Source organism: Dama dama, chromosome 14 (genome assembly GCF_033118175.1).
Source record: "Dama dama isolate Ldn47 chromosome 14, ASM3311817v1, whole genome shotgun sequence".
Classification (NCBI taxonomy): Eukaryota; Metazoa; Chordata; class Mammalia; order Artiodactyla; family Cervidae; genus Dama; species Dama dama.
Window position 1 is genome coordinate 3,142,613 of NC_083694.1, and position 23,021 is coordinate 3,165,633.

The 23,021-nt window shown below is 53.1% G+C and overlaps 1 protein-coding gene and 1 non-coding gene across 2 annotated transcripts in view; both read right to left on the reverse strand.

The window, feature by feature from the left end:
* Nucleotides 1–18,942, reverse strand: part of SLC26A9 (solute carrier family 26 member 9) — a 31,709-nt gene extending 12,767 nt beyond the window's left edge. Inside the window, exons 1-12 of the mRNA XM_061161184.1 lie at nt 18,875–18,942; nt 11,686–11,828; nt 8,917–9,056; nt 8,700–8,810; nt 7,901–8,076; nt 6,215–6,379; nt 5,272–5,424; nt 4,863–4,945; nt 3,762–3,909; nt 3,409–3,522; nt 3,131–3,208; nt 2,499–2,594 (exon numbers count right to left, since the gene is read on the reverse strand). Of these exons, the coding sequence (XP_061017167.1) occupies nt 2,499–2,594; nt 3,131–3,208; nt 3,409–3,522; nt 3,762–3,909; nt 4,863–4,945; nt 5,272–5,424; nt 6,215–6,379; nt 7,901–8,076; nt 8,700–8,810; nt 8,917–9,056; nt 11,686–11,810 (1,389 nt within the window). The 5' untranslated portion in view covers nt 11,811–11,828; nt 18,875–18,942. The remainder of the gene's footprint in view (nt 1–2,498; nt 2,595–3,130; nt 3,209–3,408; nt 3,523–3,761; nt 3,910–4,862; nt 4,946–5,271; nt 5,425–6,214; nt 6,380–7,900; nt 8,077–8,699; nt 8,811–8,916; nt 9,057–11,685; nt 11,829–18,874) is intronic.
* Nucleotides 18,943–20,139: 1,197 nt separating this feature from the next.
* On the reverse strand, nt 20,140–20,212 carry TRNAG-UCC (transfer RNA glycine (anticodon UCC)). The gene has a single exon. It is a non-coding gene; the product is annotated as a tRNA-Gly (tRNA).
* Between the last annotated feature and the right edge of the window lie 2,809 nt (nt 20,213–23,021).

Consider the following 23,021-nt stretch of genomic DNA (forward strand, 5'->3'; position numbering starts at 1 on the left):
AAGAAGAGAAGCAAAAAGCCAAGGAGAAAAGGAAAGATAAACCCATTTGAATGCAGAGTTCCAAAGAACAGCAAGGAGAGATAAGAAAGTCTTCCTCAGCGATCAATGCAAAGAAATAAAGGAAAACAATAGAATGTGAAAGACTAGAGATCTCTTCAAGAAAATTAGAGATACCAAGGGAATATTTCATACAAAGATGGGCTCAATAAAGGACAGAAATGGTAGGGACCTAACAGAAGCAGAAGATATTAAGAAGAGGTGGCAAGACTACACAAAAGAACTGTACAGAAAAGATCTTCATGACCCAGATAATCGCGATGGTGTGATCACTCACCTAGAGCCAGACATCCTGGAATGTGAAGTCAAGTAGGCCTTAGGAAGCATCACTACAAACAAAGCTAGTGGAGGTGATGGAATTCCAGTTGAGCTATTTCAAATCCTAAAAGATGATGCTGTGAAAATGCTGCACTCAATATGCCAGCAAATTTGGAAAACTCAGCAGTGGCCACAGGACTGGAAAAGGTCAGTTTTCATTCCAATCCCAAAGAAAGGCAATGCCAAAGAATGCTCAAACTACTGCACAATTGCACTCATCTCACACGCTAGTAAAGTAATGCTCAAAATTCCCCAAGCCAGGCTTCAGCAATACGTGAACCATGAACTTCCAGATGTTCAAGCTGGTTTTAGAAAAGACAGAGGAACCAGAGATCAAATTGCCAACATCTGCTGGATCATCAAAAAAGCAAGAGAGTTCTGGAAAAAACATCTATTTCTGCTTTGTTGACTATGCCAAAGCTTTTGACTGTGTGGATCACAATAAACTGTGGAAAATTCTGAAGGAGATGGGAATACCAGACCACCTGACCTGCCTCTCGAGAAACCTGTATGCAGGTCAGGAAGCAACAGTTAGAACTGGACATGGAACAATGGACTGGTTCCAAATAGGGAAAGGAGTACGTCAAGGCTGTATATTGTCACCCTGCTTATTTAACTTATATGCAGAGTACATCATGAGAAGCGCTGGGCTGGAAGATACACAAATTGGACTCAAAATTGCCAGGAGAAATATCAATAGCCTCAGATATGCGGATGACACCACCCTTCTGGCAGAAAGTGAAGAGGAACTAAAGAGCCTCTTGATGAAAGTGAAAGAGGAGAGTGAAAAAGTTGGCTTAAAGCTCAACATTCAGAAAACTAAGCTCATGGCATCTGGTCCCGTCATTTCATGGCAAATAGATGGGGAAACAGTGGAAACAGTAGCTGACTTTATTTTTTGGGGCTCCAAAATCACTGCAGATCGTGATTGCAGCCATGAAATTAAGACGCTTACTCCTTGGAAGGAAAGTTATGACCAGCCTAGATAGCATATTAAAAAGCAGAGACATTACTTTGCCAACAAAGTTCCGTCTAGTCAAAGCTGTGGTTTTTTCCAGTGGTCATATATGGATGTGAGAGTTGGACGGTGAAGAAAGCTGAGCACAGAAGAATTGATGCTTTTGAAGTGTGGTGTTGGAGAAGACTCTTGAGTGTCCCTTGGACTGCAAGGAGATCCAACCAGTCCATCCTAAAGGAGATCAGTCCTGGGGGTTCGTTGGAAGGACTGATGCTGAAGCTGAAACTCCAACACTTTGGCCACTTGATGTGAAGAACTGACTCATTTGAAAAGACCCTGATGCTGGGAAAGAGTGAAGGCAGGAGGAGAAGGGGACGACAGAGGATGAGATGGTTGGATGGCATCACTGACTCAATGGACATGAGTTTGGGTAAACTCCGTGAGTTGGTGATGGACAGGGAGGCCTGGTGTGCTGCAGTTCATGGGGTTGCAAAGAGTTGGACACGACTGAGGGACTAAACTGAACTGAACTGACTGATTTTGCTTTTTGGAACTATAAAAATAATAGCTAAGTTTTATTGAACACAAGATGCAATTCAGAGAATGTGTTCCTTCCTTGTATTATCTTGTTTCATAAGCATCCCTGGGGGTGGGGGTGGGGGGTTGGAGAGTATAAAATACCTGTGATCACGGATGAGGAAGCCAAGACTCAGAGAGGTTAAGGGACTTGCCATCGGTCACAGAGCCGGTGAACAGTTGAGTTAGGATTTGAACATAGGCTGTCTCACTCCAAAACCTGACCTGTTAACACTTGGTTATGCCAATTAGGGCTTCCCAGGTGGCTCAGTGATAAATAATCTGCCTGCCAATGCAGGAGACACAGGAGAGGCTCGTTCAACACCTGGGTTGGGAAGATCCCCTGGAGGAGGAAATGGCAACCCACTCCAGTATTCTTGCCTGGAAAGTCCCATGGACAGAGGAGCCTGTTAAGCTACTGTCCATAGGGTCGCAAAGAGTCTGATCCAACTTAGCGACTGAGTGCATGCTAATTAAGGAGCAACTGACCAGAGGGATCACTGACAGAAGTGACAGGCTTGTGGGGCTGGAGGAGGCAGTACCTGGGGTACCAGGCAAGACAGGTACCCAGGGGTTGCCTGCTACTTACGCAGTCCAGCTTGCTCTTCTTCCACAGGTAGTAGGGATCGGCGAGTTGCTTGAGAGAATTCTTGAGGTTGACAGCAATCAGGGCCCCTAGCACAGACTAGGGAAGCAGAACAATGCTGCCTGTCACCGGGTGTGTTCCCTTCTTCCTGTCCTTCCTACAAACCCCTGGCCCTGGGGGCAGGACAGAGTTGCAGTTCTAGAACTGGCAGAGCCCCCAAAACTTTGCACTCAACCTTAGGGTTGTTAAGTGCAGGTGCTGGAGCCAGAGGGCCGTTGGGCCTGAATTTTGCCACCCCCCCCCCCCCCTTCATCCCTGGAGAGCCTGTGCCTAGGGCCCTCTGAGCCAGGGGCCCACAGACGCTGTAAACGCTGACTCGGGTGTGGACCCTGAAGTCAGGAGGCTGGAGTTTGAGACCAGCCCTGCACCTGTGAGCCTTGTCACCGCTTCTCAGCCTCAGTTTCCCTCACCTGTAAAATGGCGAGAGTCAAACCTACGCTGACTGCTTCGCAGGTTGTGGCCAGGACGAAGTGTAACAGTGATGGTACTCTGTAACCTGTGAGGCATCACACAGCTCCTAAGGCCTGCTCTTACTGGAGTCTCTGGCTGCCTTCTGCTCTGATGCTGTGTCTTACCTTGGGGAGAGCGTAGAGATAGGATCCCAGGACCAGCATGGTGACCATCACCACCAGGGACACACACAGACTTGACACCTATCCAGAGAAAGAGATGGAAGTGGGGCTTAGGTGTGAAATTCTTGCTCTTGATTTTTTTTTTTTCCCCAATAAATGCCTTTGGTGGAGTGGAGACTGAGGAGAGGAGAGGGAGGCTGGAGACCTGCTGACCTGGATTCTCTGGGGCAACTGTGCTGCTACACCCAATCCCTTTCCCACTCCCCTGATCCAATGCTCACCTGGGATTTTCCTCCAGCTCCGTCCACGGCCAGAGTGACAGAGAGGGCACAGCAAATGACATGGATCTTAAAGAAGGAGCCGAAGAAGTTGCTGCAGCCCAGGGCGATCATCTCCTGCAGGCACAGGGGCAGGGTTGGAAGCTGGGGGTGTGTGGGGAGTGGGGCACACAGTACAGACCAAACATAGTCATTCAAGCTAGCTGGATCTTGAACTCAAGAATGACCCAGCTGCTATAAAGCCATACACTCCCAGCCAAGTAGAAGTCAGCCAAAGAGCCCCTGGACATCCCTCGCCAGGCCTCCGTGGGACCTGGCCCGGCCTGCTCAGCCATGCTGGGAGTGGCTGGACCTACCTGGTTAGCGTCCACATCATAGCCGTGCTTGTTGGCCAGGGTCCGGCCCATGGCCAGGTTGATGACATAGCCCACGATGGCCAGGGAGAAGGCCGTGCCAAGCATGTCCTTCCACTGCGAAACCACAGGCGACACGGGAGTGGGGAAACTGTCAAGGGGCCAGAGAGGAGGCGGGGCCCAAGGGTGTGAGGAGGGCGCCCGCAGCGGGCAGCAGGGCCCACTCTGCTCCAGGGCCTCTGCGTGAATCCCTGCTTCCAAACGGGGCGCTCGGTGCCCTGCTGCAGGGCAGCTACCATCCTCCCCTTGAAACAGCAAAAATCGAGGCTCAGAGAACACAGCTTCTCTGAGGTCACCAAGCTAGTGAGCGGCAGGGCCTCATTTGTTCACATCCAGAATTTGGACTCCTCAGTCTTCCTGGTCCAGAGCCACAGCCCCCAGTGCCCTGAGGCCTTTTGCCCATTGTCTGCTCCAGCTCTGCCGTATAAACACTGGTCCTCTCCTCCTAGGGCCCAGCACAGTCCCTGGCACAGAGTAGACACTCAGTGAATTCTGTTGATCCTAATAGACTTTTTTTCCGTGTGGATAGAAGAGCCAATGCATTAAAGCAAGGCAAAGAACCAGAGAACGACTGATCAGAGAGGTTTCACCCATCAGATGAAACTTTTGGGGGGAGTGTGTCAGTCAAGGGGGCTTCCCAGGTGGTGAAGAACCAGCCTGCCAAGGCAGGCGACATAAGATATGTGGGTGCGATCCCTGGGTTAGGAAGATCCCCTGGAGGAGGGCATGGCAATCCACTCCAGTATTCTTGCCTGGAGAATCCCATGGACAGAGGAGCCTGGTGGGCTACAGTCCATGGGGTCGCAGAGAGTTGGACATGACTGAAGTGACTTAGCATGCACACACATGGTTGTTAAGACTCACTTCATGAAACAGTCTGCATTGTGTGGCTCTTCTCCATAATAAGTGATAGTAACCATTCATAGCTGGTCAGTGTCAAGGAGTTTATAATACAATTTATAGAGTTCATCTCATCTCTGACTCTGAACCTAGGTGGGGAGGAGAGTGGGGGTGGGGCCAGGCTTCCTAGCCACCTGGACTCACCCAGGTTGGATCTCTCCCACGATCTGCATGTGGTACTTTTTGGGCATCTTGTAGCTCCCGGAGATAGCTGTTGCCACCACTACCTGCAGAACCCAGAATGGAGAATGGGGATTAGATCTAAATTAGGGCCAGGGTAGGGGTCCCTCTCTAGTCTCCCTTTTGTCTGGGGACCCCAAATCCCCCTCCCCTGACTCCTTGAGGGGGATCAGCCTGAGGATCAGGAAGAGGGGGAGCCACACACAGGGGGATGGAGTGGATTCACCCCAGACCTGTCCTACCGGCTCATAGGGGGCAAGCTGGTGGGGGAGGGATGCATAGAGGGACTCTCTTCATTCCGGCTGGAGCTAGATTCCTTTTCAACAGCCTCCTGCCTGGGGCCCAACACCCCAGCCCTGGGCAAGGTCCTTACCACAATCATCTCTGTTGGGATGGGGAAACGGATCCTGTGCATGTAGCGGGCATTGAGCTCCTTCACCAGCACCAGGACCACACCGCTGATGATAGCGAAGATGAGCGAGGCGATGTTGGTGTGAGCGAGGTTTTTGCAAATGTCAATGAAGGTCTGGGAGAGAGAGCATGACGCTCATGTGCTCCCACCCCTTCCTCCTGCACCACTACCACCCAGCATCTGAGCCAGTGGAGGGATGTTGCCAGTGCTCTGAGAGGCACAGCAAAGCAGAATCCAGACCCTACTCACAGTCCCACTTCCCACCCCTGTCTCCATGCTGGGACGGGAAGGCTGATTCCCTTCCTTTTCCTCTAGGAAGAGTTCAAGCTAATGGAGGAGGGATGGAGATTAGACATAAGGAAGAACTTTCCAGGTAGGGAGGGGTTGAGGCACTGGAATGGGGAACTGATGGAGAGTGTACATCTCCTTTTCTGCAGCAATTAACCACGGAGATTTAACCATACTTTGGCTACCTGATACAAAGTGCTGACTCATTGAAAAAGACCGTGATGCAGGGAAAGATTAAAGGCAGGAGGAAAAAGGGGAGACAGAGGATGAGATGATTGGATGACACCACTGACTCAGTGGACATGAGTTTGAGCAAGCTCCGGGAGTTGGTGATGGATGGAGAAGCCTGGCGTCCTGCAGTCCATGGGGTCTCAAAGAGTCAGACACGACTGAGTGACTGAACAACAACCACAGAGAACCTCAGCCAGCCTTCAAGGTCTCGTGTTTGACCCTCCCTCCCCAAATGGGAACCTCTTGAAATCCACTCTGAACAATGGGTCAGATGGCCTTTGCTTGAGAACATCTCATAACGAGGTGCTCACAACTTCTTAAGACCGTGAACTCGGCTCACGTGTCTGCTCAAGACCCTCTCGCAGGGGTGCACTCATAGACTCACAAAGACGATGGACCCTGGGCCTGCGTAGGAGGGGACGGTCAGTCCGAAGATATACTTGAGCACGGAGATCAGGATCTGCAGGCCAGCGGCCGTCATGAAGCCCCGGATGAAGGACTCAGAGAGGTAGATGGCCACAAAGCCAAACTGCATGAAGCCCAGGCCCATCTGAGAGCAGAGGGGTGGTGGGGTCAGACCATGATGGGCCAGCCACTCTCACACCTGCTGGGCCCAAACCTAGGACTGGAGTTCATGCAGCCCTGAGACAGTAGTAGCTCTAGGAAAACAAGTCCCTTGTGACCTTGTCCTGCCTTGTACTGACAGAGAAAATTAGTCCCTCGGGGCACAGGTCTCTGACACTTGACCTCATTGGCTCTAGTTTCCTCCACTGTGGAATGAACCTGGTACTCGCCAGTGTTTGCCCTCTGAGTAATTGACACCCCGTCTGCCCAGTTGGCCAACCCAGAACTTGGAAGTCATCGCCCCTCACCCTTCATTTCTAATATCCCAAGCCCTGTTTATTTTGTTCCTGGCAAAGCATTCTCCCAGTCTACCCCTGCCTCCTTGCCTGCCACTCTGGTCTAGGCCCTTATCACTCTTGCATACGGGCCTCTTCACAGTCTCGCAACTGGCCCCGTGCTTTGATTCTAATCTACTTTCCATCCACCGTCGTCTCCAGAGTCTGAGTAATCCCATCTGACTGCCAAATAGGAACCAAATTTGCTGCTTAGGGGACAGACCTCAGGCTTGACTGGCCCTGCCTGCTCCTCTGGTTCATTCTCCCAAGGCCTCCTGACCTCCAGCCACACCGAGTGCCCTGTTTTCCGTCCCCTGGTCAGTTCACGCTGTGTTAGGCCTCAGTGCTTTGGGGTGCTGCTCCCTCTGACGGGACTGTCCTTCTGGGCCTCTTTCCTTTGGTTACCTACTGGCCAACTTCTACTCATCCTTTTAGACTGAGGTCAAATGTCACTTCCTCTCTTTGAGGAGAGGCCTTCCCTGACTTTCTCTTTGATGTTCCCAAAGCTACTTGTATATAGCTCTATTCTGCTGCTTATCTTACTGCCTACACATTTATTTGTTGATTTGGCTACTTCCTCTGCTGGGCTGTGAGCTTCTGGAAAACTGGGTCTCTCTCTTACTTATCTTTTATCCCCAGAGCCTAGCCCAGTTCCTGGCATGGTGAAGCAACCAAAAAACATTAACTGAATGGATCAATGAGTGAAACTTCTGAGGCCCCTTCCTGCTATTACATTCTGTCCTGCGGCATTGGCCTGCATGAAGCCTAGCAGAGTCCTTTGCATGTGGCGGAAATGCAATTTATCTCATGTAGGAGGTGCTGTGGCTTGGAGCAGAGACGGCTGGAGGGGGATATGGGGTGTTACGGAAATGGAAAACTGCTGGCAGAGAGCTGGGCACTGGAGAGGGTATCGGAGAGAGGCCATGAGTCCTTTAGACAGTCATTAGCTCCGGACACTTTTACTAAGTGTGGATGCTGGTCTCATGCACCTGCTGAGGGCAGGTGAGATATTCTGAATTTTTAAGGTCATTTGTGGCCTCCAAACAGGGAAGAGGGAGGATGGAGAGACCTAAATCAGCTTTAAGGTCAAGACTGGGCCTCTGTGGGAAGGGCAACATGAGCTGATGCCTTATTAAGGGGGGCATGGCAGAGATGGAAGCCGAGCCTTTTACCTGGATGACGGCCGTCAGGCAGGCTAGCGTTGCTGACACGTGCAGCCTTTCGGCCTCCATGGCCCCTGTGTCCACATAGCTTTCATTGGTGGCATTGTTGAAGACCCGGAATTTCGACTCTGGGGCCAGCTGCAGACAGATGTTACCCACCAGGATGCTGATAACGGCAAAGGTACCTGTGGTGCCCCACCCCGCCAGCAAAAGTCAGAGGTTTGGACCGCACCCATGGAAACCAGAAGGGGCCCAGAACGCTCCCCAACCCCCGCAAGGATGGCGCTCCATGCCTCCAGGGTCCTCTCCAGCATCACAGTAACCATTCATATCTGACCATGATCTACACTCTTCCAGGTGCTTTCACCCCAACTGTTAATATTCCTTTATTGTACACGTGAGGAAATAGGCTTGGAAATATAAGCAGAGCCTGCGTCAGAAACAGGCTTTTTGACCAGGCCATTTTCCTCCATCTCACTTTGCACCAGAGAGCTCCGAATGTCCCTGAAGTGGCCTGATGGATGATGGCTGTCGGAAGGCCATTTCTGTTCAGCCCTTTATGGCCTATCTTGTGCTGCTAAGTCTTCCCCACATTCCAGGGTCATGCTAACTGAGCTCACGGAAGCTAAATGGCTTCTCCAAGGTCACAGAAGACCTGGGATCGACACTCACGGTGACGGTCCCTCTGGGGCCAAGCAGCGCCAGCTGGAGGAGAATGCAGATGGGAAAGCACCCGAATCCCCTTTGCCACCCATCACCCATCCCCGCGGTCCAGGTCACCTGCCTGCTAAGAGGGGAGGGGTCTTACCTGGCACCATCTGGTGGATACCCCCCAGGAAGAAGTAGGTCAGGAGGGGGAAGAAAGAGGAGTAGAGGCCGTTGACTGCAGGAAGATTGGCCAGCAGAGCGAATGCCATGCCTGCACAGGACACAGAGAGTCAAGGCCCTGGGGCACAGTTGGGTGATGGAGGTCACAGAAGATGGACTGGGAAGGGGAATAGGCTTGGCTGAGGGGACCCCCTGACCTTGTGGGACCTGGATGCATCCACCGCTGAGGCCGCCAAGAAGGTCGGGGACGATGTAGTCTTTGATCTTGTACTTGGGGAGCCAAGAGAGAATGGGGAGCAGCCCGAACACTGTGGTTTTGATCTTGGCTGAAGAACATCTGGAGGGGAAGAGGGCAGGTTTTCAGTCAGCACTGCACTCAGAGTGGGGAATTGATTATAATATCCTGTTCTTGGTCATTCATTCACGCATTCACACAAAATTCAGTGAGCATGCACACTATGTGGCAGACTCTCCTCTTGAGCGCTGTCACCTTGCTCTGGGCCCTGGTTGGAGATCTTCTGATTGCCTACTGCTAACCTGGGAAGTCTGCAAGACTTGTCATGCAGAAAGGCATGGATTTTGTGGATGCCTAGCATTCCGAGGTGTCAAGTCCAGCTCAGACGGCCGTTCTCTGATCTGACTGAAAACAGGCCCGGTCACCCTCACCTGGGCTCCTGCAGCAGCGTGTGTACCTCGGGCTGTAATTTCTTGCTTTTCATCTACCTCCCCCACTACACAGTAAAACCAGCATGGAAAGAAGTCTGGTCTCTTGTCCAGCTTTGTATTCCTCATGCATCACACTGGGATGCTTAATGAATATCTGTTGAAAAAATGAGTGAATGAACAAGTGAAAGAATGGGCCTGATTCTGATTCAGAACTCAATCTGAATGGGGGCTGCTGCTGTATTTTTGGAACCTCCTCCTAAAGGGAGGCTCCTTGTCCCTGCAGGGTGTGCCTCTGCTGACCCACCATCCTTTGTGTGTGACGATTCCAATGCTGGAGTTCTTTCCCCTGTTAATTCATCAAAAGAGGGAAGAATGGGGAAATTATTTGTTGGTCAGTGCAGGGTGGGGAACATTGATCCCTCCCCTGTTTGCTGAACACCTTGAGGTCCTTTCATCAGAAACTCAGAAGTGGTAAAAACAAGGGCCTTCAATCTCAAGGATGACAGCTGGTGGATTGATGACCAGAAGAGGTGGGGAGGCCTTTGCTTTTCTTCTCCCAGCTGAGGGAATTCAAATACTCAGGGCCCATCTGGTGACTCACTGGCTTGCTGTGATTAGGCCTCCTTTCCTGCCCAGCACCGATTCCTGTTCTTTACTGTTGCTCAACAATAGTTTCCCTGACACTGGGTCCCCTGGATGTCACCCAAAACTGAAATCAACACAGACAATGCTTTGTACCCTTTAAAATCTGGGTAGACTTTCTGTCCCAACCAGCACTTCATGGAACAGCATCACCACTGCCTTTGAACTCCCCAGTCCCCTCTGCAGTGGGCAGTGCCTCTCCCATCCCTGGGATGATGGACAGGGAGTTGGACTGGAAGTAAATAGCTTAAAGCATTTCTAAAGGCTTGTCCTAAGAGACAACCAGGCCCCCAGGAACTCCCTCAGGTTTGTTCATGGCAGGGAAAACTGGACTCATGAATGGAGAGCTGGCTGGGGGAGAAAAACAACCCACTCAAGGGCTTGTACATGTCCAGCCTCACTTGCAAGCCTGCCATAGTTGGGCAAAGCAATCTGACTTCTCTGAAGTCTGAGAGAAGATCTGGAAACAGATGCTAAACACCTGTAGAGAGGTTCCAGAAGCCAGGTGGGAAGTAGATAGCGGGATTAGTTTTATAGACATTCATTCATTCATTAAACAAAAATTTATTGGAGTACCTTCTGTGTGCCAGGCACTGTTCAAGGCCCTCCTGCCAGCCACATGGGAATTGTTAGCTCCCTATGACTTTTTGTCGTTTCCATCATTCTCATCTTTTAGGAAAACAGCAGATACCCTCATCCCTCCAGTACAGAAAGAACACAGACTTAAACTTCTTGGCACAAATGCTGACAAGGTCTTTATATAACCAGGCAGAGATGGAGCCTCCCAGGAGAGGTAGGGTTGGGCTGGTGCTTTTAGTGAAGACTCAAGTGGGTGATCCCCCAGCCTGAACCAGTTCCACCTGCACCTCCACTTCAGCCATTGCCAGTGACCTCAATTCAGGTAACTGAATCAGCTGTTTCCCCAGGGGAGTGGGGAAGTGACTTCTGCCACAGACCACAGCGAGGCCTGAGGGAGGTCTACCAGATGTCTGCGAAGGGGGGTGAGGTTAAGTCCATAGCCTCAGCCTCCTGGAGCGCGGGTATAAGTCACTTCACAGAGTTCCCTCCTTATGGGTGTGGTTTCACTACCCACCAACACAGTTCCAGGGATCTGAGAGTGGAACAAGCCCAGGGGCTGGTGAGACCACATCCTGGTAAGTATCGTTTAGGGGAGCCCAGGAGTTTAGGGGCTACCTTTGAGCATTGTCTGGACCTGGGAAAGGAAGGAGCATCTGGGAGAGAAAGAGGACAAAGTCCACGGGGTGGGAGAGGCTTCAGATTTTCCTTGATGAGGAAGGGACAGGAGAAGGGACAGCAGAAGTGAGGGCTCTGACCTGCTGTGATGACACACCCTTCCCCAGCACCCTTGAGAGCCCAGGAGGTACTCATGTGGGCTGAGAGCATGGTGAGACTTCATGCAGGGTCCGGACGCTGGCCAGCCCCCTGGACCAGTGAGTGGTCTTTGTTCCTGTTCCCCATTTCCTCGAGGGCCTCAGTAAAGATGAGGTGTAGGATCTCAAATTCAGGGTTCAGAACCTCACCTCCCCAAGGCTTCCCAAGTCCCGTCTGAGGGACAGCTGTATAGGAGCCGTGCCCTGGTGCAGGGAGGGTTGGTGGGGAGCAGAGGAGAGAGGAGTCTGGGCTTCCAGCCATGTTACCTGAAAGTGTTGCTGAGTTTCTCTCCCAGTGGGTACGTCCGGTCCTTCTTCTCAAACTCGTCATCGAAGAGGGTAAGAGAGTATGCATCTCTGTCCACCACGTAGCGGGGCCTGGGCTGGCTCATGTCTGGGGCATTTACAAGCTTTGGGAGACACAGAGGAGGGAGGATGAGAGGCATCCCTTCTCAGTGCCAGCCTGGGCCATCTCTCTCTGGTCCTAGCTCAGCAGGGTTTTATGCTGTCTTCCCCGCCCCCAGCCAGCAAGGTGCCTCCCTTCCCTCTTTCAAGTCTTTCCACCAGACTCACTTCTTCTGGTGGCCTTCCTTCCCAGGCACAGGTGATGCATACACTTGCCCTGGCTGTTTTGCTTGGCACTCAGCACGTGGTTGGCACTCCACATCTATGATATCACTGTCACCCCCGCTGAACACCAGGCAACAAGGAGGCGGGAGTGCAAGGGCAGGAGTCACGGCTCGGATTCAGCGGGTTGATCCTCTCCCTCCTTTCCTTGCCATCCTCGCCCCAACCCACGCTGGCCCCTGGTATCCTTGCAAGCCCCTTTGCCCCGCCCCCCCCACCCCCCCCACCAGACTTCAGTTTCCCGGGCGGAAAGGCTCATACCATCCTGTCAGTCAGCTTGGAAGAAAGAAAGCAGGCTGCCTGGAGGCAGGGGGATGGCCACGGTGACCTTGGGAGGACCTTCTTAAAGCAGTCACCTAGGAACAGGTTTTCCCAGGGGGACAGTGGTGTTTGGGGAAATCAAGATGGTCTGTGCTGGCTGGCTCTCCCACAGCTTCCTGTGTCTAACCTTTCCCCCACCCTGTATACTGATGTCTCTCTCCTCCTTGCTTTTTGCGCAACCTTGCTGACATTCCAGGAGCTGAGCAGGGCAGAGCTAAGTGCTGGGGCCCTGAGGCCCAGAGCTCCTGGTAGAGATCTTTCCTCCTCATCCTCCAACTGCTGGTCCCTACTCCTGTCCCCTGCCCCCCCCCCCCCACCCCCAGAGCTGGCAAAAGCCTGCCTGGACGACCTCAGAGGAAGAAGGAGGAGAGGAGGAGAGGAAAGAGACGGCATAAGCTTAGGGGGAGATGATGTCTCGCAGGTGGAGAGTGTGGGATGGCTGTAACCAGTTTGGCAAAAGATTCGAGAGAGAGTTAAAAGTGAGAAACCACATGGGGGACTCAAGATGCTCCTCCACAGGCTTCCTGGGGGAGAACCTGGGTGAGTGACAGGTTGTCAGAGGGGAGCAGGCTGGTTGATGTTTTTTGTGGAAGAGCACCCTGGGGGAGAGGAGGGAAATGCATTAACTACAGGCCCAGAAACTTGGGTTCTAGTGCTGCCTTCACTGGTGAAGTGGAAGGGGCAGCATTCCTTTCTGAAACTCAGATTCCTCATCCACAAAACTGGGGGACCATAGATACCTCACAAGGTTGTTTGAGGATCAGGTGAGTAAATGGACAAGAAAGGCTTGTGTGAAGCGTAAGAGTGAGATAAATGTAAGTTGCTATTGTGGATAAGACTGTGTCCAGGTAGATGAAGGTCAGGTTGCTGTGTCTCATTCACTGGGCCACAGGACCCTTAGTTCCACCAGGACCTGTAAGCATGGTGCCCTGCAGAACCCCCCAGAGGCTGCTCAGCTGGCAGGGCAGTTGTGGGGTGAGCCTGCCCACAGTGCCTGGGCCCACCCAGCCCTTTGCCTGGTGTTTACTGTGCACCCAACAAATGCTTGTTGAGTGAATCAATAAATGTTCTTTTGGAGAACACATGGGTTGAATTGAACAAGAGTAAAGGCCTGTAAGATATTTCAGTGGGACAAGTGAGAGACTGAGTTGCATAAGGAAAACAGCATAGGTTTTGGAGCCAGGATGACCTGGGTTGAAAGATTCGGTTTCTTCATCTGTAAATGGGGATAATAACAGTCCCAGGCATTTGCCATGAAGACTAAATGAGATCATGAGTGTGAAGTCTGGTCTTCCAAGGGCACCCAGTGAATGGTAACGGCGATGATTACTATGATTAAGATGGGAGGGTGCTTCCTTCCGCTTGGGAGAGACTGTTCAGAGGCTTCCAGCCCTTCACCTCCAACAAGGCAGGGTGGCCTCATTCCCCCTTCCCCGCCCCACCCTTTCATTGGGCCTGGAAGGGTCCGACCTTCCCAGTACTTTGCCTGATGGGAGAATCTCTCTATGGGAGAAATGAGTGGGGGTCATGACCCTCTGGAAGGACCCCAAACTCCAGCCTGGCTTCAGAGGAAGACTCATAGACTTGGGGAGTCTATGCCTGGCCACCAAACGGACCACTTATAAAGGAATAGTCGGGGTTTTCAAGGGAACTGCACCAGGAGAGGGAAGAGGGGGCAATGGAAGGTCTTGTTTCCATGCCAAGCAGCACGCAGTGATACCAGAGGCTCTGCGTTCTAGGGATGTGTGTTGGGGGGAGAGAGGGTGGTCAGTATCTGATCCCACAGAACCAACTCACCCGGCTCCCTTGCTTGGCTCCCTCGTGTCCTCAGTGGCACCTTTCGCTACCCAGCATTCTTGTCCCTGCCCTTACCCTCCTGCAGCCTCCACATTCAGCAGCCCATCAAACCCCATCGCTGTTTCCTTCCGGTGTCACTCCCAGGTCTTATCTCACACCTGGACTATTGCATTAGCCTTCTGACCGATTCCCCAGCCCACACCCCCAGCTCAGAAACTCTCAGCTTCCTCATGTCCAGGAGCGGATCAAGTCCAGACTCCTTATTTTGGCATGTTTGTCTGTGCATCACCTGACCCTGGTTTGGTGGACTCAGTAGATCTGTAGGTTGCACCTGCCCTCTGTATCCGGGCTGTCCACTCACCCCCACTGAGCAAGCTTCCTCAGTTTTCCCTCTGGGGCTCCGTCCATACTTTCCACCTTACCTGAGATGTCCTGACTCATTCTGCCCTCACTCAGCCCTGCCCAGTCTTAAGACCTGCTAGGTTCCTCCTCCTCCCTCTCTTCCTTCTCCCTGCCCTCCTCCTCCTTTTCTCTGATGCCTTTCCTGATCACTCTGGCCTGGGATTTCTTTCTCCTCAAAACTCCTTTCTTTGGACCCCTCCAACCTGCACATCACTATTGGCTTCCGGCAAAGGGTGCCAGGAAAAGGGACATTGGTGCCGGAAATCCTTTCGAGAGCACAGATGAATTTGGACAACATGAGACTGTTTCCGCCCTTGTGGGCAGGCTTTATAGAGACAGGGCTTAGATGCTAGGGGAGTTCCCACTGACAAAGGAGAGAAGATGCCTCCCTTTACTGAAATGTAAAATCTGCCTCTCTCCCCATATGTTGGTTGTCTTCTTCTAGACATGGGTGCTGAAGGGAAGAAGGCTCTGGGAGCTTTTGCAACCCTGAGTGTGCACTGTGTATAAAAATGAGAACCCAGCAGCCCACCAGCTTCAGAAAGCTTTGTTCAGAAGGGGACCTGAGGACCAGGCAGGTCCAAATCTCTCCTTTTGTGGATGAGGAAACTGAGTCTCAGAGGTGGGAATTTGAGCCAGGCCTTTGATGCCGACTCAAGGGCTCCTGTTGAAAAGGTCTCAGACCTTCCAGAGATGACTCTGGCTTCCCTGAGAGGCATTGGACATCCCATGACCTTCCATCCCAGCCAGTGATACAGGATGTCTAGGTTCTGCTCTTCCTCCTGAGGGCTCTGTGGGAGGTTGTGGTTCCTCCCTGGACCTGGACTTTCCCAGGACAGGGACAGACAGAGCAGCAAACCTGCAACCACACGAGCTGCCCCAGCTCCTGGTGAGGAGGTGCCCCGGTCATACTTCCTAATTCCAAGACTAGGGGTTGAGGCTGGGTGGGGCTTCGGAGGGGAGGTTACTTCATCCCCAGCCAGTCCTCCAGGCCTGGAGGAGGGGGGGATGGGAGAGAGAGGCGGAAAACGATGAGCTGGCAGAGTGGTGGGAGGCACCGCCTCTCCTAGATGGCTCCCGGGGTTCGCAGAGTCCAGGACCTCCCAGGGACCCCCAGGAAGGGCTCCTACAATGCCCGGTTAGGGGCGCAAAGGTGAAAGAGGGAGCAAAACAGGGAGGGGGTGTAGGGAACACGAAGACTTGATCCCTGGTTAAACAAACACACAGCCCTGCCAAATGATGTCAACATGGCTGAAAAAAGTCAAGTGCTCTATTGCCATAGGTGTGTATCACCTAGCCTGCCTCCCATCAAACTGTGTGGGCCCCTCCAGAGTCCCCCATCCCCCACTGGATCGGGGACAAACAGCAGGTGCCATGTGACAATATGGAGGAACAAAAGGGTGCCCCTCCCCTCCCCAGTGTGGAGGCAAGGAGGGAAGGTCCTGAGTTGCTGGACAGAACTACAGTGGGGTGTGGGGCTTAAGGGCAGCAGAAGGTGAGAAGAGGAGAGGGCAGGAGAGGTGGGTGTCTGGACAGTCCCCAGGGCTTGGCAGGGGACTGGGGTCACATCTGGGGCAAGCGGGGATCGGGGGTTTTGCAGAGCTAAGGAGCTGGGGGTGGGGACAGGGGGAAATGGACTCCGTTGGGAGGGCGCAGACAAGAGCAGACACTCCTCTTGGGTTCTTCCTCAGAATCTTAATCCCCCTGCAGTGAGCTCATTCAAAAGAAAGCCCACTGCAATCTCCTCCCAGTTGTATTTCTGACAAGGTCTGTCTACAATGCCCATGAGAATGCTGTGGGCAAAGATGGGCTTGGGCATCGTGCCCGAGTGAAGGCATAGAAAGGCTTGGAACGGTGCCCAGCCGCGGTATGTGAGCAACAAATTTGCACTGTGATTATTATTACTCCGATTACCCTGGAGGGGTCTTTTCCTCGTGCCTCTGCAACCTCAGGCAGGTCATTCTGCCTTTCTTGGGCTTCTTTTTCCAATCTCCTCTGACTTGCCTCCCACCCACTCTTCCCCATACCCTTGTTCCTCCGGAAGTTTCCAGGACTGGTGAGAGGAGGACGGAGAAGTCATTTCAGAAGGGGCAGGACACCTGGGGAGCAGAGAGCTGCAGAGCCCGTCTGTGGGGTGTCAGTGGCCTGGGGGTGATCCCGTCATTGTGGCCTAGGCTGACTTCCTCCTCAGCCCTGCGGGGTGTGTGTGTGTGTGTGTGTGTGTGTGTGTGTGTGACTGGGGGGGAGTCCTTTGATGTGCACACGTGCCAGGCACGGGAACAACCCCAGCTCAGCCAACCCACCTCGGTCTTCTTATCACTGGTCCCTACCCGGGCGATCGCTGTGTCCTGGGCAGAGGAAAGGTCACTTTCAGGCTTCCCCTTTGCTCTAGCTGCTGGCTCCTCCCCGTCTCATCCAGGGTGGGAGTCAGAGGGAAAGGTAAGTGCTGAGGTGTGTGGGGTGGGAGCTGGGGACAGGAGAGGAGGGCTGGGGTCTCAGCTAGCGACCGCGTCTCTGGCATGAAGGAGTGTGGGCGGAGAGGCCTGTGAGTTTTCAAGACCTTTTATCAACACTCCTTTTATCTCTACTGCCTCCATGTTTCTTGGGCAAATTTCCCACCCCTTTTTAACCCCAGCCCAATTCCCTCACTGGTAATGCCAGGCGAGAGCATGAAGTCTCTCTGTGTTGCCTTCTTGCTCTCCAGCTGTTCTAGGGCCTGGCATCCCCACCGGGGGGAATCCCTGCCACCCACCCCATCCCACTGCTTATCTCTAAGCCTGCGAGCCCCTCTCTGCTTTCTCTGCCCAAGACAGCTGCTGGGCTGAGGAATCAGTTCCAGCAGGAGGGCACTTCCCAGCAGTGAGACCTGACCAAGGTCATGGGTGCCTGAAACACTTCAGGTCAGGCTCTGGGAGGTCTGCATGGAGACTGGGGCTAGTCTTGTGCACCTCTTGGAAGCAGCTGGGTGTTCAAGGACTCCAGTAAGGGGCCCGCTGCTCTGGTTTAAGAAATCTGGAGCTTCCTCAGTGCTGACCTGGTCACTCATTCCCTCAGGGACTTCCCTGGGATCAGATGTGGGTTGTTTGATTTAGCTCAACACACATTCACTAAATACCTGCTTTGTGACCATCCCTTGAAAGACTCTGGACACCAAGAGATAAAAATGAATTCTCCTCTGTCCCCCAGGCTTTCATGAAAATGAGTCTTCAGGTCGGCCGACCAGTCTCTGGGAGGCACCCACAGAGCCCATCCTAGTGCTGAAGGAGCTGTGTGTGCCAGCCTTGGTGCTGCCCGGGGAGGTTCTTGCCGGGTTCTGAACGCCAGGGCCAAGGGAGGCCGGGAGGGCCATGCCAGAGGGATATCAGTGGGAGTGATGCTGTTGCGGGGGAAGGCCTCTCTTGATTTGCCCTACTTGGCATGCTGTGCCTCCCCAAGAGGCACGGCCTTAAAGCTGGTCTTTCTCCTGGTCCTCAGACTCAGCACAGTCAAGTGTAAGTGGGGGAGCTTGTGCTCAAATGACAGGTTGGCTTGGCCGAGCCTGGGGACCCTGTGGGCTCATTGGGAGGAGTGGGGGTCCTGCGTGACGGTGATTTGGGCCCCTCCGAGCTTCGGACGAGGAGCTAGGAGCTGGTCCAACGCTCAGGTGGCTGGGTCCTGCTGCTGCCTGCCTGCCTGATGGAGCCCTGCTTGCTGTCTCTAAGCCTCACTTTGCCCTCCAACCTCCCCCAACCTCTCAGGACTCAGGGGACACAGGGAGCAGGAGGCAGGTGCCTTGAGCAGGTGGAGAAGCAAACAAGTGAGAGAGAATGTCTCGGGGCAGAAGGACAAGGAGACAGTTGCAGAGAGACTGGAGAGCCAAGCATTAAGAACTTTTTGCTTCCAAGACTTGCAAAGAAAGGGAGAGGTGCAGCCAGCAGCCTCAAAGGCCGGTGCCCTGGGAAAGGTCCAGTATTTTTGTTCTTTCCTCTGCAAAGGGAAGAAGCCCGTGCAAAGGAGCCAACTGTTTCTCCTCACCCCATCTGGGGGTCTGGCAGGTCTCTCTGCTGGAGCTTCTGTCCTGCATGCTCCCTTGGCCCCCGGCCCTGCAGCTGAGACCTTTACATGGAAGTGAGGGCCCCAGGGGTTCCTCAGGGCTGAGGGGCTGGGCACTGTTCTCAGACCTGGGGTGCCGGAGCCTGCTCTCCACCAGTGCTCAGGTTGGCAAACAGCCGCTGCTGTGGCCGGCTGGTCCCTGTCATCCCTCCCCTCACGGACCCCCGCCATCCTCCAGGGATGACCCCAGCCCAGCGGGCGCCTGGCTGGTGCTTACCGGTGGGTGAGCAGGGCCGTCTGGGCAGGGCTGCAGGCGTGTCCGGGGAGCGGGCAGCTGAAAGGTGTGCGAGGTGTGCGAAAAGGCTCTGCTCAAATAATCCAGGGAGGCGTTTATAAATAACTTTACCTCAGGGCCGCGGGGTGAGCCCCGGCTTCCGATTGGCTCGGAGGGGAAGTGGTTTTGAACACTACACCATAGCTAAGCCTGGGGAGATAGGAAAAGGAGATAAGGGAAGAAAGGTCCCAAATGAACAGCCCTTTTTTTGTTTTGCCCAAGGAGCAGGGCTGTTTGATGGGAGCTTGGCACTTCCTAAATCCACCCCGGAGACAATAGGTCACATTCAACAGCCCCGGCCCCACGGGCTCCCCCAGGGCCAGCCAGCCGTGGCTGAGGAGGGGTCGAAGCAGACCCCTCTCCAAGCTTGCTGTCCTGCTGCTTCTGGGGTCAAGCCGCCTGGCCTCTTGGACAAGGGGACGCATTGAGGCCACCCAAGGGGAGGGGGCCTGGGGCTTCTTGCTCTGAAGGTTGGAGACTCGGGGTGTTGCAGGGGGACGGTGTTGCAACCCCTGAGGAAGGCTGCAGGCCATTTTGGGGGAGGCCTGAGGGCCCTGAGAGGTTTGGGGCAGTGGTGGAGACCTGGGTCCCAGCTCCGACCCCAGCCTTAAGTCACTCGTAAGTTCTGTGTCTTGACTGATGCCCTCCTAACTTCCCAGGTAGGGTGTGCGGGGTGCATGGGAGTTTGGGGTATGGTAAAGGCACTCAAGAGACTGGAATGCCAGCAGATATGTGTAAGGTGACCCAAAGGCTCGCGCATCTCTGTCACAGGCCTCTGTCACCTCCATCAGTGAACGCCCCTCGGTCGTGGCTCGGCTCAGGTTGCCACGTGCCTTCTGGGTTAGAGCTGCCCACCCACTCCATGCTCACTCAGTGTTGTGAACCTCAGAAAGGGCAGAGGCGTGGGTTAGGGGAGTTTCTTGACCTATTTCCTGAGAGAGGGGGTCCCCAGCTGGTGCCAGAAGCCCCTTCCTTCTCATATCTGGGGCAGTACTGTGTTAGTCTGAATTGTCCTCTCATCTCTCCAGAAGACAACAGGGGCTCTGAGATGGGTTGGAATCAGTACAGGGGGTTTCAGTAAGTCCCCCTGGAAGCTAAGGAGAAAGTCCCACTGAGAAGGTGAAATGAGCTATCTTAAGCACATAATAAGGGTTCAAAAAAAAATTTTTTTTTTTTTTTTTTTTGCTGTGCAGCATGTGGGATCTTAGTTCCTTGACTGGGGATTGAACCCATGCCCCCTGCATTGGAAGCACAGAGTCTTAACCACTGGACCACCAGGGAAGTCCCACAATAAATATTTGTTGAATGAATGAAAGAATGAATTGTCTGCAAGCCCGGTCCAAGGGAGAGTTTGCAGATGCGTTGCTTGTGGGGATGAGGGTAATACCCAAGGTCACTCAGAGTTGTCAGGGTGTGGCCAGGGGCCTGAGCGAAGCTGGCCCGAGGGTGCCCGGCCCCTTGCCGAAGGCCGGGCATGTGCGTGGGCACTTCCTCCAGCAGCCCTGCCCCAGGCCCCTGCACAGGCCTAGCTGTCGTGTTCCACCACTCCCTCTGCTTCATCATAGTAACAATGCACTGGTCACAGCGGATGGAAATCATGTGTCCAGCCACTGTCTCTCTCCAAGGACTGTGAACTCCGTGAGGAGGGTAGGGGAGTGCCTGTTTCGTTCACTCCTGCATCCCTACCATGTAACTCAGTGCCTGCCACTTAGTAAAAGTTCAGTATAGATCTGTGCAATGGGTGAATGACTGTGTGATGAAATCTTCAAACAAAGTAGGGCCAGAGGTCCAGAGCTGGCGCATTCATCTCCAGTATTGCCCAGCGGTATGGGTAACATGACCTGGTCTAAACTTTGCACAGATCAGTTATCAGTGTTAGTCACTCAGTTGTGTCTAACTGAGACCCCGTGGACTATAACCTGCCAGGCTCCTCTGTCCATGGGATTCTCAGGCAAGAACACTGGAGTGAGTGGCCGTTCCCTTCTCCAGGGGGTCTTCCTGGTCCAGAGATAGAACCCGGGTCTCCTGCATCTCAGGCAGACTCTTTACCGTCTGAGCCCCCTTATCAGATTCTCCTAATAGCCAGGTGACTGTGAGCACCAAGATCAAACAGCTAAGTTCCCATGCTGGGATACCATGCCTGCAAGGGAAATCTTTCTGTCGTACTTTGGTTCTTTGAGTGCAGAGAATGTACTGTCCAATTGTCTGGGGCATCTAGGACTGCCTGCAGGTACATTTCTCTCTTTTAAATGACCCGTGGACATTTTGGTCTATCAATTGATCTACTGTGAGTTTTGTTAATGTGAGTCAGTCTGTCCTGAATCTGATTGACTTTCGATAGTGACACTGGGTGACAGACAGGTTATCTGGTTTAATTCTCATAGCAACCATGTGATGTAGTCATGTTACTGCCATTTTTAGGAGGAGTAAGCTGAAGTTGACTGAAGTGAAATAACTTGCTCAAAGTCACAAAGGCCTCGTTTGAAGAGGCAGAAATCCAATTTGGATATTATGGCCTCAAATTCTATGCTTAGTCCATTTTACCACTTTAATTTTTGACCCACAAAGCAAAGGATGACAGCCACCTTTTAAGACTCCACCTTTTATACACTTTCAGCCTCCCCATCAGGTATATCTTCCAAGATAACTTGGGTAAAGATGGCTGAGGCCTACAAAATGGGGCTGGCAACTTGTTGATGATCCTCCCTAGCCCTTCTCCAACCGTCTTGGCAAAATTCCGGGAAGGCTGATCTTGTATAATAGTGACAGGAAGAGCATAGAGCCTTGAGGGTTCTTTGAAGGCACCAAGGGAGGTAGACAGAGCCCTCAGAATCTGGGGAAAGCCAGACCAGAGGCCAGAGAAGCAGAGGACAGGAGGGAGAGGCAGATGGCTCAAAAGGACATCTTAGGGGTATCTTGGATAGAGTTAAATTATGGGACGGTGGGTAGGTGGAGAGAAAACGAAGGCGGGGAGAGACAGATGGCAGGAATGACAGCACAGAGAAGAGGCAGACTCAGAAACCAAGAGCCAGGGGCCAAGAGCAAGCACATCAGCCTCCCAGCAGTCCTGACTTTGTTAAATCATTGTCTGCTTTTCATGGTGAACACATTTCAGCGTCAACCCTGTACTTTCCTGGAGCGTACAGGTTCTCCGTTGGTAACAGCCTTACCCCTAGAGTTGAAAACTGTGTTCATCCATCCGTCCATTCATTCACTTAACTTAACCATCGCCCAATGCCAGGATGCTGCGCTGGGGATACTGAGATCCACAAGGCCCACCCCCTGCCCTGAGAGGATCTCACTCTTGGGGGAAGACAGCGAGGTGAAGAGACCCTCATCACATGCAGTCACAGTGCCATGGCCATGCGGAGGAGAGACTGTGGGGATGCTGGGAGGTGGTCGGGAAAGGCTTTCCCCAGGAGGGGACACAGAAGGGCCTATCATGGCCAGAGCCTGGGACTTGAGGTTTAAACCCCACGTGGCCACTCATAGGAGGAAGTGGGACAGGGACTGTCCTAGAAGCACTGTTTTTATAGGGGAGGGGTCCCAGCATGTCTCCAAGCCTCTGACCCCTGACTCCATCCCAGGTTCTCCCTTGATATCCTAACCCTGAGTTTCCATCTGACCAGAGCTCCACCCTATTCTTCAGCAAATCTTAGAGTGGTGCGTGTACAGACACACATACGCTCATACCAAACAGATTTGGGGGATTTACTGAGTTATGCAGGTAAAGCCAAAGTAGTCACAAAGTACCCTTCTGACGATGTCATCTTGGAGCTGGTCCAGCTAAGGAGCAGCTAGTTTCCACACTAGTAAACTGAGGCTAGACCTCAAGAAGATGAATCCTGCCACCTCTAGCCTTATCTGCACCTGCTGGCTTCTTGTATCTGTGCCCTGCGTGGGGCCTGGGCCAAGCGTGCGGGCAGGATCATGTTTTGGGCAAAGCAGCCCAGCAACTTAAGCAAACACCTCAAGGCTGGAGTCAGAAAAACCTTCAGCACCTTGCCCTGCGGTGGTAGGATCTGACCTGGCCCTGCAGGTGCCAGCTTCCTGAGTTCCCGGGAGCTGGCAGGGCTGCAGGGGTGCCCAC